The sequence below is a fragment of the Vigna angularis genome, chromosome 7, assembly GCF_016808095.1.
Source record: "Vigna angularis cultivar LongXiaoDou No.4 chromosome 7, ASM1680809v1, whole genome shotgun sequence".
NCBI classification, from domain to species: Eukaryota; Viridiplantae; Streptophyta; class Magnoliopsida; order Fabales; family Fabaceae; genus Vigna; species Vigna angularis.
This window is the reverse complement of record NC_068976.1, coordinates 17333573-17348128: the sequence shown is the minus strand read 5'-3', so window position 1 is coordinate 17348128 and position 14556 is coordinate 17333573. Positions and strand designations below refer to the sequence as shown.

Here is a 14556-nt window from a genome sequence, read left to right as displayed (position 1 = left end):
TTTCATTTTTTAATTAATGAAACCCCACTTAAACACTTTTTAATATATGCAATAATTATGTGTTAACTGGAAAAAGACATAAAAAAAAATATCCCTCTGGATGCTTCCAATACCTCTTTTGAGTTTTCGTTACCAAATTTCCTTCACCAGTCATTAACACAAAGCCAACTTATGCTCCACCACATCGCCATGCCCCACTTTCATATTCCCACATTTATGACAATTATCACCTTCTATCCTCACACAACTATAAATACCTTCTCTTCATGCTTCTCATTCCAATAACACATAAACTTCATCATCATCATCATCATCATCATCACCTTTAGCCATGGCTCTTTCCAAGCTCATACTCGCTTCCCTTCTCGCCTCGCTTCTCCTGCTTCATCTCGTTGATGCTAATCAATCGGTACAAACATTCAAACGCTTTCTTTCTTCATGAATCATATATATCATACGTACGACAACACGAACAACTGACTACTTTATGCATGGTTTTGAGAAACTGCAGGTGCAAGCACAATCGCAGGGTTCTCTTCTTCAGCAGATAGGTATATTTATATATATAAAAACTGATTAAATTAAACCTTCATATATATATATATATACAATTTTTTTTATTAAATAATTTGAAATTGAAGATATGAAGAAAAGTATATGAATATATGCATTTTGATGTTCAGACTGTAAAGGAGCATGCGGTGCGAGGTGCCGTTTATCATCTCGTCCTCGTCTCTGCAAAAGAGCTTGTGGAACTTGTTGCAGTCGCTGCAACTGCGTCCCACCTGGTACTGCTGGAAACCAAGAAATGTGTCCCTGCTATGCTAGCTTAACTACTCGTGGTGGCAAACGCAAGTGCCCTTAAATTTCATGCACAATTCTTTCATATTATATATTATATCATCAAATAATATATATATATATATATATATATATATATATATATATATATAGTGTGTGTGTGTGTGTTCTTGAGTGAAAGGTGAAGAATAACGTTCTGAAATATCGAACCCCTTTTTCAATTCTTGTTGAATCATCGAGTCTTGACGTGGATATGTATATTTAGACACTACAAAAATTAAGAACTATGTTGAGTTTCTGTTAAGGTTGTACTTGCCTTCGTTGTAATGTTTCATCGTTTGTATCAGTGAGAATTACGCCATTTTATTTATAATAATTTATGTATTTGACTTTGTATTTAATATTCAACTTTGGTGCTTTCTTCACTTAAACGAAGTGACGAGAATAATTGAATGAATTTGAAATGAATTTGAGAGGATTTGGAGATAAATTTTTTTTTTATTTGAGTGAATTTAAAGATAAGTGAGAATGAATTTGAAAATAAAATTTATGAGATTAATCTCACATATTAAAAAAAATTCTCTTAAATTTATTAAATCACTCGTTCCTAATTCGATTCAAGTGAACAAATTGTTAGTATCTAGGTGTTGTTGAATTCAGCATAACGAAGGTATCTTTAAAAATACAAAGTTTTTATTTTAGAGCTTGTCACTAAGGTTTTTTATATATACACTTTGAAAACCATACAAACATGGGTCAAATCTTAAAGGAGAAGCTTAATGTTTCTGACGCGTTTAAATAATTTTTTTTCTAAAAATTATTCTAATTTATGCATCGTTGAAGATATATGACAAGGTTTGAAAGAAAAAGATATGCACACGTGTGTTGTATTATGGCTATAATTTTCTATTATGAATAGATGATAATAAAGATAATAAAAATAATAAAGATTTGTTGAAAAGCGTTGGATTATTTTCCTAACGTAAATCTGATTATGTTTTGTGATCTCTTCAATATGGTATATTTCTGTAAATTGAGAGAGCTTAACATTTTTTTAATTACCTTTCAGTTTAATCTCTTAAAATATAAATTCGATCCTAACAATTGTAATATTTTTTTTAAAGGTTTAGAATTAATATGTATTAAGGTTATAAGAAGAATTTTGATTGAAATTTTTTTCCTAGAATTTTAATAAAATTTAATTTAATAAGTTAAACTGACTGGAATTATATTAAAAAAAGTTAACTCCGAGTTAAAAAGTGGATGAAAAACAATTTAGCATCATCTTAAAAATACAAAAACTAAAATTAAAAACCAAAGTAAAATTCGCTGAAAAATTAAAAACGAACATACGTGACAAATAGCAATCGGTGATGATGTTGATTGCTGCTGACTCACACATGCAAGCAACCAAACTATTGCTTTGTTTTTGTGTGCATGGCAATTACACATGGAACAATTCCGAACATATATATACCTCACTTATTGTTGACGTATTCTACTTTATCTTTTTTTTCTTTCTATTTTAAGATTCAATTTAGATGAGAATAAAAATAGAAATAATACATTTATTGTAACAGATGCAGATAGCAAAAAAATCATTTAAAAAAAATTATAATACATATTGTATTATTTATATATATATATATATATATATATATATATATATATATATATTTCTATTTTTCACGTCTCCTTATCACTCATTAATCATATACTTCTATTTTATATTTTATTGTATGAATTTTACTATACTAATTTTATTTTAATTGTTTTCTCTCACCTCAACCATGCAAAACATATTTTTCTTATTATATATATATATATATATATATATATATATATATATATATATATATATATATATATATATATATATATATATATATATAAAAATATATAATTAAAACAAAAGTCTAAATAAAAGATAGACATAAATTTATATATATATATATATATAATATTATCTTCAAAAAGACATTTTAAAATAATATTAAAAGTAAATTCGTGAAAATTTTACCTACAACAATATATTAACATTATGAAAATCTATGTTATCCTTTTATATATATTTCTCCTTTTATTTTTTATATTTTAAAAAATCTACTAAATGGTAACAATTATTTGTAAAATTAAAATAATCATGTATGCTTAAAATGAGTGAATATTATGATTTTAGTATCACCATAGTTTTTAAATTGAAAAAAAAACTATATATATATATATATATATATATATATATATATATATATATATATATATATATATATATATATATATATATATATATATATATATATATATATATATCTTGGCAGTACGGGCCAGATTAAGATTATATGAGGAATTTATGCATTGAACTAATTGTAATCATTCTACTGATTATTTTATATTTTCTTTTTGAAACTTTTTCAATGAAATTGATTTAAAATTTACCATGCCATGAGAAATGTTAAACAAGACACTAAAATTGGTAATTTCAGCTAATAATAGAGAAATTTTCAGAAATAGAGTCATAACAAATCCTGAACATCACATGTTCACAAAATGAATTATTTCCAATTAAATGTTACTTGTCTAAATCATGTTAGTTATTATTAAATCTTCCATGTAAGAGCAGATTTGGTTGGTGGATAAGCACCAAATTTATTAATTATTAGGAGATATTAATTACACCCACCAAATCTAAAAGTAAATAATCTTCTTCTTTTTTTCGTAAATCCATTTTTTTTACTGTTTTAACGTTTAAAAAATATGTTAATTTAGCTTTAACAAGTATTTTGGTACTTTTAAAATTGTGGTAATATACTAATATTTATACCTTTACACTAAAAACATTTGATTAAAATAGTTACATATTAACATCGTTGATTCAAGATTAATAACATTAGTAATGAGATAAAACTTACATATATTTAAAAAATGTTGAATACAAGAATAATAATAAAAATTTTAAGATGGTAATTTAAATGCTAACGAATTTTAGAGATTATTGTTTAGCTAAATTTCTATATATTCCAACAAGAGAATGCAACAATGAACATAGCAAAAGTTACGAAACCTAACACGTGAAATTGTGTGTACTTTGCATTTTTTCCTGTCTTGCAACTCTATGAACATATGATGGATGAGGTGCTGTGATGGGAAATGTTATCTGATAAAACTAAGAGTAGATAAGTAAAACCAAAATAAATTATAAGAAATGGAAGTAAACAAAGACATAAGAGGACGAATTTTTCTACAAACATTTTAAAAAGTCAAATTAACTTTCCTTGTAATGATAAAAATGAACTTATAAAAGTTCTTATGATTCATCAAAAAATTTATTTTTAACTTTATGTGTAAATTAATTTTATCTTATGAAAATATTTACATTATTTGTCTCTCTTTTTTAAAAAATTATTATTATAAAGAAAAGTACAGCTAGCTAACAAAATTATCATTTACACAATTTTCAAATTATTATAAAGAAAAGTATATAGCTAACAAAATCATCATTTACCTAATTTGCTTTATTAAAAAAAGTAAAAAACATTTATTCATTATTTTTAAGAAGATGACATTGTATTTTTTAAAATATATCAAACAAACATCAAATATCTATATAGTTTCAAAATATATCTAACAAATTAGAAATCTTGATAGGATAAAATCTAAATCAGACTTTAATATCATGTTAAATAATGGATTCTAAACTTAATTCAATTTCACAAAACTAACTTGAGATTTGCAGTTACTTATATATTTTAAATTGATCTTATTTCTAATCGATGATATAAAACTTCCAATACATAAATAATTTTTTTTTTAAATATTTATTTTAGTCATTAAAAAACATTTAGGTTGGGAGTAGAATTTGTGTGTGAGTGAGGGTGACAAAAACCTGCACCAGTTATGGTTCCCAACATTACTAGGCCCCCATGTAGGAATGTGATGATGGTTACTTCAACCTCACCATCCTATAAATTCTCTCAAACAACATTCCACCTGTTTCCTATGTTTTTTCTTTCTTTCCTTAAACATTAAGCTTTTCTTTCCCTTCATTCATTTCACCCCAAATTTGGTCACATAACTTCATACAAATATATCAACATTCTTCAAGACTCAAGACTTAATTAACCCTAACTCTAAAGCAAAGAATATTTATATATATATATATATATATATATATATATATATATATATATATATATATATATATATATTAAATAGTTAACAATGCTTGAAGATGAATTCAACTATTTACTCTTGTATCTTTAAGACATGAGTGAAAGATGAGGAAAAATACCTTAAAAAGAAAGCAAAGTGAGAAACTTCACTTTAGTAATAAGTAACTATGCACCACCTAAAATGCATAGATATAACAACCAAACTAAATTATTACAAACGTTTATATTCATATATAGAAAACAATTAATTAGTGTAATTAATTTAAGGACATTTGTGTCTTCCACCATGAGTAGTCAAATTTGCATAGCATGGACATTCTTCATAGTGGCCACTAGTACCCGAAGGCACACAATTGCATCTTTCACAACAAGTTCCACATGCCCTTTTACATAGATTTGGTCTTGATGATAATTGACACCTTCTATTGCATTCACCATCACAATCTACGTAACATAAAAAAAAAAGAAAAAAAGTTCTTAAAACATCATCTATGTAACATCAAAGGTTAACTTTAGTGTTTACTTAAAGAACTTGTACCTATGGTTGGAGGTGAAGAAGAAGGGCTAGGACTTGGTTGTTCTAATGGGTTCTTGATAATAACCTGCGATGTTTAAGAAAACAAAACATCATGTAATTTTGAAGATTGGTCGGGAAAAAAAGACATAGAGAAGCAAAGTTTCAACATATATATATATATATATATATATATATATATATATATATAATATGATTTGTATGAAATTGAAAGAAGATTATAACCCTATGTATATATATTAAAGGAAAAAGTTAAGTTTACCATTGTATCCGATTCCACGAGAATTACAATGATTTGAGAAATGAGAATTGAAAATAGAAGAGCCTTGAAAATGGCCATGAAGGTGAGTTTTGAAGATGAGAATGAAAAAGGTTTTGTGAGTTGCTATGTGAATGAGGAGAAAAAGTGTAGTTGTATTTATAGCCATAGTTGCATGGAAGAGTTAAACGAGAGAAGTGTTGTTGTATTTATTAGCCCTCTTAAAACTAATATATTCCATTAAAGTGGGTCCCTTTTTCTTTCCTTCAAGGTATAGATTATAAAAGTGTTGAAGATTTCTAAAGGAATCAAAAGTGTATTCTTTTTTGTAAAGAATAAACAATGTATGTATCCATGTTATGGAAATTTGTTATATACGACAAATAAATTATTATAGTATAGAGAATAAATAAACAAATTTTAGATTACGTTGTTCATTACAGGTTATGTCAAATTTAATTTGTAAAAATGTGTTTTATTTATCAAGAAAATGTAAGTGTGAATTTTTTTTGTCTATCCGTCAAAAGATACACTTATAAAATATGATTATTTTTTTTTATGAAAAAGAACGTTTTTTCTTCTACATACACTCTCGTCTATTGTAGCCTAGTAACAAAATGAAGTGGAGTGTTTCTCCCTACACCACCACGTCCTTTTTCCTGCACCACCACATCCTCAATTTATCCTCAGTTAACATCAAAGTTGGATGATTAAAAAAAATTACTTTTCATCATTTAACCTTTAACAAATGTTGATATCCGTTTACGAATTTTCATATCCATTGAAGAATTCTCAATAATTTTATAATGTCAAAATATTAATTTAGAGTTATTAATTTTTACATTATTTATATATTTATGAAGTTAGTTTAATTATATTAATAATATATAGATATATTATGTTTTTATAATTTAAAATTCTGTTTAAAAAACGGACGTGCACATCCATTTACGGATATAAGAATCCGTTTAATGACAAACGGATATGAGCATCCGTTTCCCTTCATTGTTTTTCTACAACCCCGTAGTTAAGAAACTAAACTGGCCCACATGCCATGGTTTTTATGCAAAAAAAAATTACTTTTATATTATATAAACTAAAGTTAATTACATAAAAGTTATAAAAAAAAAATAGGTTGTAGAATTTGAAAATAAAAATGATTTCCGAATTATACAAAACAAAAATATTTTAAAACATAGTATATATAAGAGAAACATAGAAACAGAAATATTAACATAAAGGAAGTTGAAGGTGAACGAAAATGGTATCTACGTTACATACTCTTACATCATGGTGGTTGGGTAGATAAGATAAGCATGAATTTGGTGCAGAATATACATATTAGCCTCTTTAATCTTTAAGCTTTAAGAGTGAATATTAATAAAAAAGAAGTGGATTTGGTAAAAGTGATTGACATATGGTCAAAGTTGGTACCGTATTTAGATAAGGTTAGTTTTGAAAATAAGAAAAGTTGTGGAGGTGCAGGAAGCAAGACATGGTGGTGGAGGGAGTAATAAGGATTTTTTTCCTGCAAAGTCCAAAGTCAAATTGGGCCGGGCTTCTATATTTAGGGCCAAGGGTCGAACTTAATAAGGATTTTTTTCCTGCACCTCCATATTACTAACTGCATCTCATATTAAAAATAAAAAGACTAAAATACATTCATTGTTAATATTACATCATTTTTGTTATAAGAAGGTTTTTGAAATGAATACTTCGGAAGCCACTTTTATAAAGATAAAATGATTATTTTAGAAATTATAGAGGTGCATGAAGAAAAAACCCGTAAGAAGTTTCAAAGTGCAGGGACCAAATCAAAGGATTGGGTAAGCAGTACTTTCGATAATGGTCTAATGTAACTTCTATACCTAATTTTTCTTAAATATCTCATGGATAGTATAAATGCTCTTAATTGAATTATGAGTGAAAATTAACCTTCAAGTAAGTGAGTTCATTTTAATAAATGATATCAAGTTTGAATTTCTAAATGATTAAAAGGAGAGTTAGATTATTCATATTCCCTTGAGGAAAATTATTTATGATAAAGGATGAGTATAGTTTGTATAAAAATAATTCCAACATTTATCTTCCAAAAATAGAGAAAATGAACATATATTATAAATCAATATATTTAAAACTTAAATTAATTTTATTAATATCACTCGAAATTAAAAAATATTTTATTTAAATTTAATTATTTTTATTTTTAATTTTCTTTTAAAACTGGTCAGGAAAACACATTAGCCCTCAGGCTGAAATGTTGTAATTTGGAAAACAAATTACGTCAACCAAATTCAATTTTTTTAAGTAGCCCAGTCGAATCATTTATTTAAGAACACCAATTTGGTAATAGAAATGATAAAGTGATACATTTATATAATTATAAAAAAGTGAAATTATACATATATTTTTAAAAATTAAATAATAAAAAAAATAATATCAAATAAATGTAAATTTTTTATGTTAAAATATTATTTATAAGAGTCAAGAGATAGTAGGAACAGTGAAATCGCCTTGTAAAATAATCATTTTAAAAGTTTTATATTCACTAACTATAATTAAATTTAATAACAAATCAAATATCAATATACTCAATGCATACTACAAAAATCGCCCTGCCACTTGCACTAAATTTGTTTTTTCCATTAAAAAATATTCAAAAATTGACTTCAGCTCGAAAACTTTCTAAAATTGACAATTTCTTTTATTATTTTATTATTAGAAATTTTCCTGACGTTTAAAACTCCTTAATAAACCTTGAAAAATCACCACAAATGGTTCATATAATGGTTCGTATAAGTAGTTAGCGTGGAATATCTGTAAATTTTTTGGAACGATTTGAATGAAAATATAAGGAAAAAAAGCTTAGGTATAAATTAAAAATAAATTTTTTGAAAATCATATAGACAAATTTCTTACAAAATAATTTTAATTTATAGATTTTTTTTCTATTAAAAAAAAGTATCTAAACATGCTAAAAGTAACTTCTCCACACTATCAAACAAAAATAAATCCACGCAATTGGGCAGTTTCTCTTACGTTGTACAAGGAATATTTTGATAATTAACTTTTTTTTTATCATTATAATTAAAATTGAAATAAAATAAAAAAAGCAGAAAAGTGCAAAATAAAGCAAAACAAGAAAAAGAAGCGAATTTGAAATCCTAATGAGACAACATTGAAAAGACTTAGGTAACTACCTATCGGATTAAAGAAGAAGAATCGCTATTACATGCAACTTAACCCAAAGCCTCTTTCTTTTTTCCACAGAATCATTTCTCACACTTCAATGTTCAATCAAAACTTACCATCAACATTTTCAATCTTCCTATTCTCTTTTTCTTTTGTTTTATTCTTTTGATAGATATAACGATAAGATAATATATTTTTACATTTATTTGATATACAATATAAAAATAAAATAATTAAAAATAAAAAAAATTATACATATTTTTTTATATATGTGAAATGAAGGTAAAAAGAATTTATGTGTGTAAAATAATATTTTTGGATAATTATTTCTCTTTTGTTCAAGGTTTCAAAATTCACACTTTTTTTCCCTACAACCGTACCCTACAATTTCCATGCTCATTTAACAATCTCCATAGTCATAGCATGAAATTAATGTCTCCAACATTAATTTCTTGACCCATTTTGTTTAATTTTTTGGAAATCATAACTAAATAAAATTGTTAAGAACCATAAATCTGAAATTTTCTTGCCTTTTATTGGTGGTTAGATCTTTGGCACTCTTCTTCTGACTTTTGGGTGTGTTTTGCTCTGCCACATACCTTTACTTAAAAAAAGAACCTGATTCTCTGAACACGAGGCACCAATTACTTTCTCTGCCTTCTTTTCCACTGAACTCAACCAAAAACCAAAAACCAAAAGCCAAAACCAACCACTGTGTTTGTAGTCTTAACATGTAAACAAGTAAGCACCGTACAATCTCACTTCCTTTTTGTCTCTCTCAACCCTTCCACTTCAACTTCAACTTCAACTTCACCGGACATTACATCAAACACCTTCCATACCACTCAACCTTCTCTTTCACTTATCACTATTTTCGCTACGATATTATTCCTATAACTTATTATTATTATTGTTATTATTGTAGCTCTTGTTGTTTGTTTGTTATTTTTCCGTGGAGAAATGGACAAAGCTCGAAACGTGAGGCGTGGAAGCAGTGTGTTCTCAAGCACGAACAAGCGACGACACAAGCACAAGCACAAACACAACCTCCTCGCTGGTAAATTACACAGCACCAACTTTTTCTGCGCTACCAGACAAAACCTATTTTACATTTGTCGTTATTCCTGTCTCTCTTTTTTCTTTTTTCTTTTTCTTAATCTTTTACGATAACGAAGAGTTTGCAGATAACGCTTTGTGTTCTTCGTTTTTCTCTCTTGTTTCCCTGCGTTCTTACCTGTTTTGGTTTGTGAGGCGTAGTTTTCAGCCGTGGCGACCTTCGATTCTCGGAGAAATTGAAGAAGGAAAAGGTGAGAAGCTTGAGTGCGGTGGGAACGGCGTCGACGAGCTTTCAAATGAGTTGCCATGTCTCTCAACAGCAACAACAACAACAAACACGTGACTCTTCTTCGGCTCTCATTGCCACCACCAAGAGATTCAAGCTTCATAGAAATGTATCTTCTTCTTGTTATGTGCTTAATATTCTGTTTCATGCCTAATTTTGTACGATTTTTTTCCAAGTAGAGTTTTATAAACGAAATTTAAGTTGAAAAAATAAAGGTTAAAATTAATTTATTCTACACTAATTTATACAAACTTTATCTCTAATTAATTTTTCTGGAAGACAATTTTAGTTTACTTGGAAACTGTTTTAGAGAAGTATATTTCAATTTTATTTTCTGGTAGAATCGCCGAAAGAAACTTACATGTTGCGTTTTCGTGTGTTTTTCATTCAGAATTAGAAATTTATTTATCTGGATAATCACATTATTTTTGACGAAATTTTATTATATAGATTATTGAGAATTGAAACTTCATTTTGAATGTAAAATTGATACTAAAAGCATATAAGGAAGTGGGTTTTTATTTTTTATTTATTTGCTTACTTTTTAATTCGGGGATGTTTTTCTCACTGAAGAGTTTCTTGTGTTTGGTTCTTTCTCTACTCTGAATGATTTGACAGTTTTTTAATGACTGCAACGGTGCCTCTGTTCCACGGAAGCTACGTTCAGGTGCGTGAGTTTCAAATTCGAAACCCAGCGTTTCTAATGTATGCATAATATGCATTTTCCTGTGTAATTCTCTGCTATTGTTGATTTTGGATTAGAGTCTGAGCAATCTCTGAGAAGCGCTTTTGTTTTTCCTTTTCTTTTCCTCTGTTTGTTTGTTGCAATTGTTGGACTACGGATTTAGTTTTGGTCTTTTTATTTTACTCGTGAATTATTGCAATCGTTTTAGTTCCACTGATATTTTAATGTACTATAAGCTTTTAATTGACCAAGTAGTTTTCTTCTTCTGCATGCAATCTTGTGTAGAAAGTGGGGAAAAAATATTGTTTGCTAAAAATATTATGATTTTTTTTGTTTTGTATTTTGAAATTACATAGCCACGAAGAAACGGGGTCGCGAATCCATGTTACTTGATTCAGAAAAGGTGAAGAATAAGGTGGATGGAATAGAATCTCTCAAAAAGGATAGTGTAAAGAAGTCCAAAGTGAGTGTTGTAACTAAGACATCTGTGGGCTGTGTTTGCCAGTTTCAAAACTTGACACTTTTGCTCTGTTGGTTTAATTTCTCAGCATTTTCTGTTCCTTCACCTTTTGCTTGGAATTTTATGCTTTTGCAGAAACAAGGAATAAGACGACAATGGACCCCAAGAGAAGTTGTTTCTGGGCCCATCACAAAAGATGAGGAAGAGGTTGCTGAGACTCTCTATGCTTTGGCTGGAATGTTCCCTGACAATGGCTCCAATCACAATAATAAGGAACTAGAAGGGGAATCTTTGCCAGATAACTCGTCAGTTTTGCAAAACTTGGAGGATAATGCTAGTGCTGCTCTTGCTCTGGAAGGTTGTTTTTCATTCTCTCCTTTATCTGGGATACTTGTAAAAATATTTACTCAATCTTTTTCACTCTCTTATTATTCATTTTGTCATAGATTCTATTCTAGCCTCAGCAACTATTCAGGGTGCAAGCGCTTATGGTCATGAGAGTTCGCCTTTAGAAGCTTCAAAAAAAAGTTGTTTGAATGAAGATGTTGGTCAAGAACAACAGCAGCCTGCTTTTCCTGAGAGTACGACGCCCTTGATGCCATCTCATGGCACTTCTCGAACAATAAATAACCAGAACATGCCTAGTGTGATTGTTAAGAGTGAAAATGGCAACAGAGTTGCATTGCACGACTCTGAGTTAAGTCTAGCAATGGGGTGGGTAATTTTTTTGTTACATTCTGAAATATCTCTATTTTTCAAGTCCTTTGTCTGTTGCTATTGACATGCTTCATCATATTGCAGACTAAATATGCCCAGACAATCAAGGATTTCTCAAGTTGAGAGGAAACCACACGTGGAATTTGAGGTGATGAACATTTCAACTTTTACAGTTTATTCGGTCCTACCATAACCTGATTTCTGAGCTGGTACACTTGTATTTTTGGTATTATTGGCTTACATTTAGGCCAGAGAAGTTGATTGCAAGCAACAGCATATGATCAAGGAACAAAAAGGAAACGGTATGCTCCCTCATTCTCGAAGATCAAATGCCCCTTTTGATATGGCTGATGTCATTTTGATGACTAAAGTATAGGCGAAAAGTTTTTTCCTTAATTTTGCTGATTCTCGAACTTCTTTTATTTTTTTCCAGAAGGCCTTGCATTGTGGCCAGGCTTGTCTCCATTGGCACCAACTAGCCAGGCTTATCTTCAGTAAAGTTTCTTTCATTCTTCATTTTCGCCTAGTTAGGTACCTTCGTTACTGTTTGTCCAATTCTGATAATTTTTTTTTTCTTTCCAAGGTCTTCTGCTATTAAAGCTCCTGATTGGCTTGAAGCTGCAATCCGTGCCTCCAAACTGGATTTGATGGAAACTTCAGCTTGTTCGTCAAGTGGGAGGGTAAGGACTAACAAATTTACTATCACTGTTGTTTTTGTTTGACTTACACTATTATGTTAAATTCTCTTGATCCTAAATTGTGTACATTCCACTCAAACAACAATTTATCGTTGCCAATAACAAACCATGCAGGTTTTTATTCCCAAGAGATCATGGAAGAAGTGTGCAGCTCATATTCACATCAGTCATATAATCAAGAGTTTAGAGATGCCAAAAAGACAGGTTATCAAAGAAACTAGGCTTTTTGACTGTCATCAACCGAGAGCACATGAAGGATCAAAGCGTGGAGTTCTTTTACAAGCGCACAGCTTAAACGGAATGAAAAATGGAGTTACTTCTACTGTGACGAATCCCAATGAGAGTAAGAATATTATTCTCCAGCAGCAATGTCATTATCGAGAGATATCACAGTCTGCTCCAACACCTGTGGTTTATGGCCCTCAAAAGCAAGTAAGCCTAAGGTTAATTTTGGTGATGATGCCACCCCTCTTCCTCATGCACTAATGATTATCCTTATTATGCAGAATTTCAACTTCTTGTCCTTGTCAGCAGGAAGTAATGGGTTAAAGGCCGACAATAATAATAATAATAACAAAATTGGAAGTAGGTTGGAACCATTATCAAAATTGCAAATGCCTTATTTTCAGTCACTAGCACAGCAGCATGGGGTGGTCATGCCAATTCCTGTAGCTCAGAGTCAGTATGCCTCAACTTCTTTCCTTGATCAGCTTTCTGTAGCAGGACCACAGGTATTAAATATCTCTTTTGTTGCAAGAGCAATGTTATTAAAGTATCATTAATCCAATAAAATAGGCTCGGAAATCTAGGGTCCAACTTTGGTAAAAATAGTTTAATGTGATCATCTATATGAAATGAGGTGCCTAAAGTTTATTGCTAGTAATGAATTGAACAAACTAGCGTGCAATTTAATATCTCATAAATATGCACTCTTATTGTCCTGCTAGTATCGTCACGCAATGCTTTAATTGAGTGCAGGTTCGGTTGCAGCAACCTCATTATTTTGGTAACCCGTTATGTGGAACTAATTATAGTTCAACGCTCTCACATAAACCAGATCATCGAAGCTTTTGGGGGTTGCAACAAGCAGAACAAAGTAGGTCCACAGTAAATTTCAATATAATGAGGACCCAATTTCCTAATTGGCAAAGTGCAAGGCATGACTCTTCTGCAATGAATCCATGTTCCCAAGCCATTCTTCCCTGTTCGTCTGCATCACAAGATACGTTGGGATCCAAGATTTCTTCAATCCCTGCCCAACAGAAGCAGCTCCTTGCACCCTTCCAAGACAAATGGACTAGACCTTCATCATCCCCCTTCATCATATGAAGAAACCAGAGACACACTCCCAACTAGTGCAACAATGTGGCTGCCAATGCGATTGTAAAGTCATGACCAACATCAGTACTACGATTCATTGTTTTATATTTCTACACGGGCAGCTTCTAGAGCTTCACCTTTCATATTAAAAGTAACATAGAACTCTTTATTTGCGCCAAAATATCCCCCAACCAAACTTAGAAGGATTGCCCCCTAATCATTTTTCATTTTGCAGGACACTAGCACCATCTAACTGAAAATAAAACACCAATATCTGTTCCCTAATGGTTCATCCCTACCACCAAAATTAATCGATTTTCATTGCTTATACACTGCAATTGTCCAGTTATATTCCATTAAGTGTTTTACAAACTGTCA

At 29.7% G+C, this 14556-nt stretch overlaps 3 protein-coding genes across 6 annotated transcripts; 2 read left to right on the top strand and 1 right to left on the bottom strand.

Annotated features, from left to right (window-relative positions):
- The first annotated feature begins 250 nt into the window (after nucleotides 1-250).
- On the top strand, nucleotides 251-1197 carry LOC108337129 (snakin-2). Its single transcript, XM_017573587.2, has 3 exons — nucleotides 251-409; nucleotides 512-551; nucleotides 684-1197. The coding sequence occupies exons 1-3, from the start codon at nucleotides 332-334 to the stop codon at nucleotides 863-865; spliced, it is 300 nt and encodes a 99-aa protein (XP_017429076.1). The 5' UTR covers nucleotides 251-331; the 3' UTR covers nucleotides 866-1197.
- Nucleotides 1198-5023: 3826 nt separating this feature from the next.
- Nucleotides 5024-5914, bottom strand: LOC108337128 (gibberellin-regulated protein 11-like). The gene is made up of 3 exons (XM_017573586.2): nucleotides 5768-5914; nucleotides 5509-5572; nucleotides 5024-5414 (listed from the first exon to the last, which is right to left on the bottom strand). The coding sequence occupies exons 1-3, from the start codon at nucleotides 5843-5845 to the stop codon at nucleotides 5233-5235; spliced, it is 324 nt and encodes a 107-aa protein (XP_017429075.1). The 5' UTR covers nucleotides 5846-5914; the 3' UTR covers nucleotides 5024-5232.
- A 3629-nt stretch (nucleotides 5915-9543) lies between these two features.
- LOC108338208 (uncharacterized) lies at nucleotides 9544-14510 on the top strand. 4 transcript variants are annotated; one of them, XM_017574959.2, is made up of 14 exons: nucleotides 9544-9697; nucleotides 9882-10013; nucleotides 10214-10407; nucleotides 10917-10965; nucleotides 11340-11446; nucleotides 11579-11801; nucleotides 11890-12157; nucleotides 12245-12308; nucleotides 12408-12462; nucleotides 12597-12654; nucleotides 12744-12840; nucleotides 12973-13290; nucleotides 13365-13589; nucleotides 13837-14510. In XM_017574959.2, the coding sequence occupies exons 2-14, from the start codon at nucleotides 9917-9919 to the stop codon at nucleotides 14185-14187; spliced, it is 2106 nt and encodes a 701-aa protein (XP_017430448.1). In that variant the 5' UTR covers nucleotides 9544-9697; nucleotides 9882-9916; the 3' UTR covers nucleotides 14188-14510. The 4 variants fall into 4 exon arrangements, with proteins under 4 accessions (XP_017430448.1, XP_017430447.1, XP_052736127.1 ...); XM_017574958.2 differs by having other exon boundaries at nucleotides 9545-9697; nucleotides 12594-12654; XM_052880167.1 differs by having other exon boundaries at nucleotides 9545-10013; nucleotides 12594-12654.
- The last annotated feature ends 46 nt before the right edge of the window (nucleotides 14511-14556 follow it).

What these genes read in the sequence shown, in the direction of transcription:
- LOC108337128 (XM_017573586.2), bottom strand. Translation starts at nt 5,845, where the DNA reads ATGGCCATTTTCAAGGCTCTTCTATTTTCAATTCTCATTTCTCAAATC. An exon ending in TCGTGGAATCGGATACAATG is followed by an intron (nt 5,573 to 5,767) that starts GTAAACTTAACT and finishes TAAACATCGCAG; the next exon opens with GTTATTATCAAGAACCCATT. An exon ending in TTCTTCACCTCCAACCATAG is followed by an intron (nt 5,415 to 5,508) that starts GTACAAGTTCTT and finishes TATGTTACGTAG; the next exon opens with ATTGTGATGGTGAATGCAAT.
- LOC108338208 (XM_017574958.2), top strand. Translation starts at nt 9,917, where the DNA reads ATGGACAAAGCTCGAAACGTGAGGCGTGGAAGCAGTGTGTTCTCAAGC. An exon ending in TCCACGGAAGCTACGTTCAG is followed by an intron (nt 10,966 to 11,339) that starts GTGCGTGAGTTT and finishes GAAATTACATAG; the next exon opens with CCACGAAGAAACGGGGTCGC. An exon ending in CAAGGAACAAAAAGGAAACG is followed by an intron (nt 12,463 to 12,593) that starts GTATGCTCCCTC and finishes ATTTTTTTCCAG; the next exon opens with AAGGCCTTGCATTGTGGCCA.
- LOC108337129 (XM_017573587.2), top strand. Translation starts at nt 332, where the DNA reads ATGGCTCTTTCCAAGCTCATACTCGCTTCCCTTCTCGCCTCGCTTCTC. An exon ending in TCGTTGATGCTAATCAATCG is followed by an intron (nt 410 to 511) that starts GTACAAACATTC and finishes GAGAAACTGCAG; the next exon opens with GTGCAAGCACAATCGCAGGG. An exon ending in TTCTCTTCTTCAGCAGATAG is followed by an intron (nt 552 to 683) that starts GTATATTTATAT and finishes TTTGATGTTCAG; the next exon opens with ACTGTAAAGGAGCATGCGGT.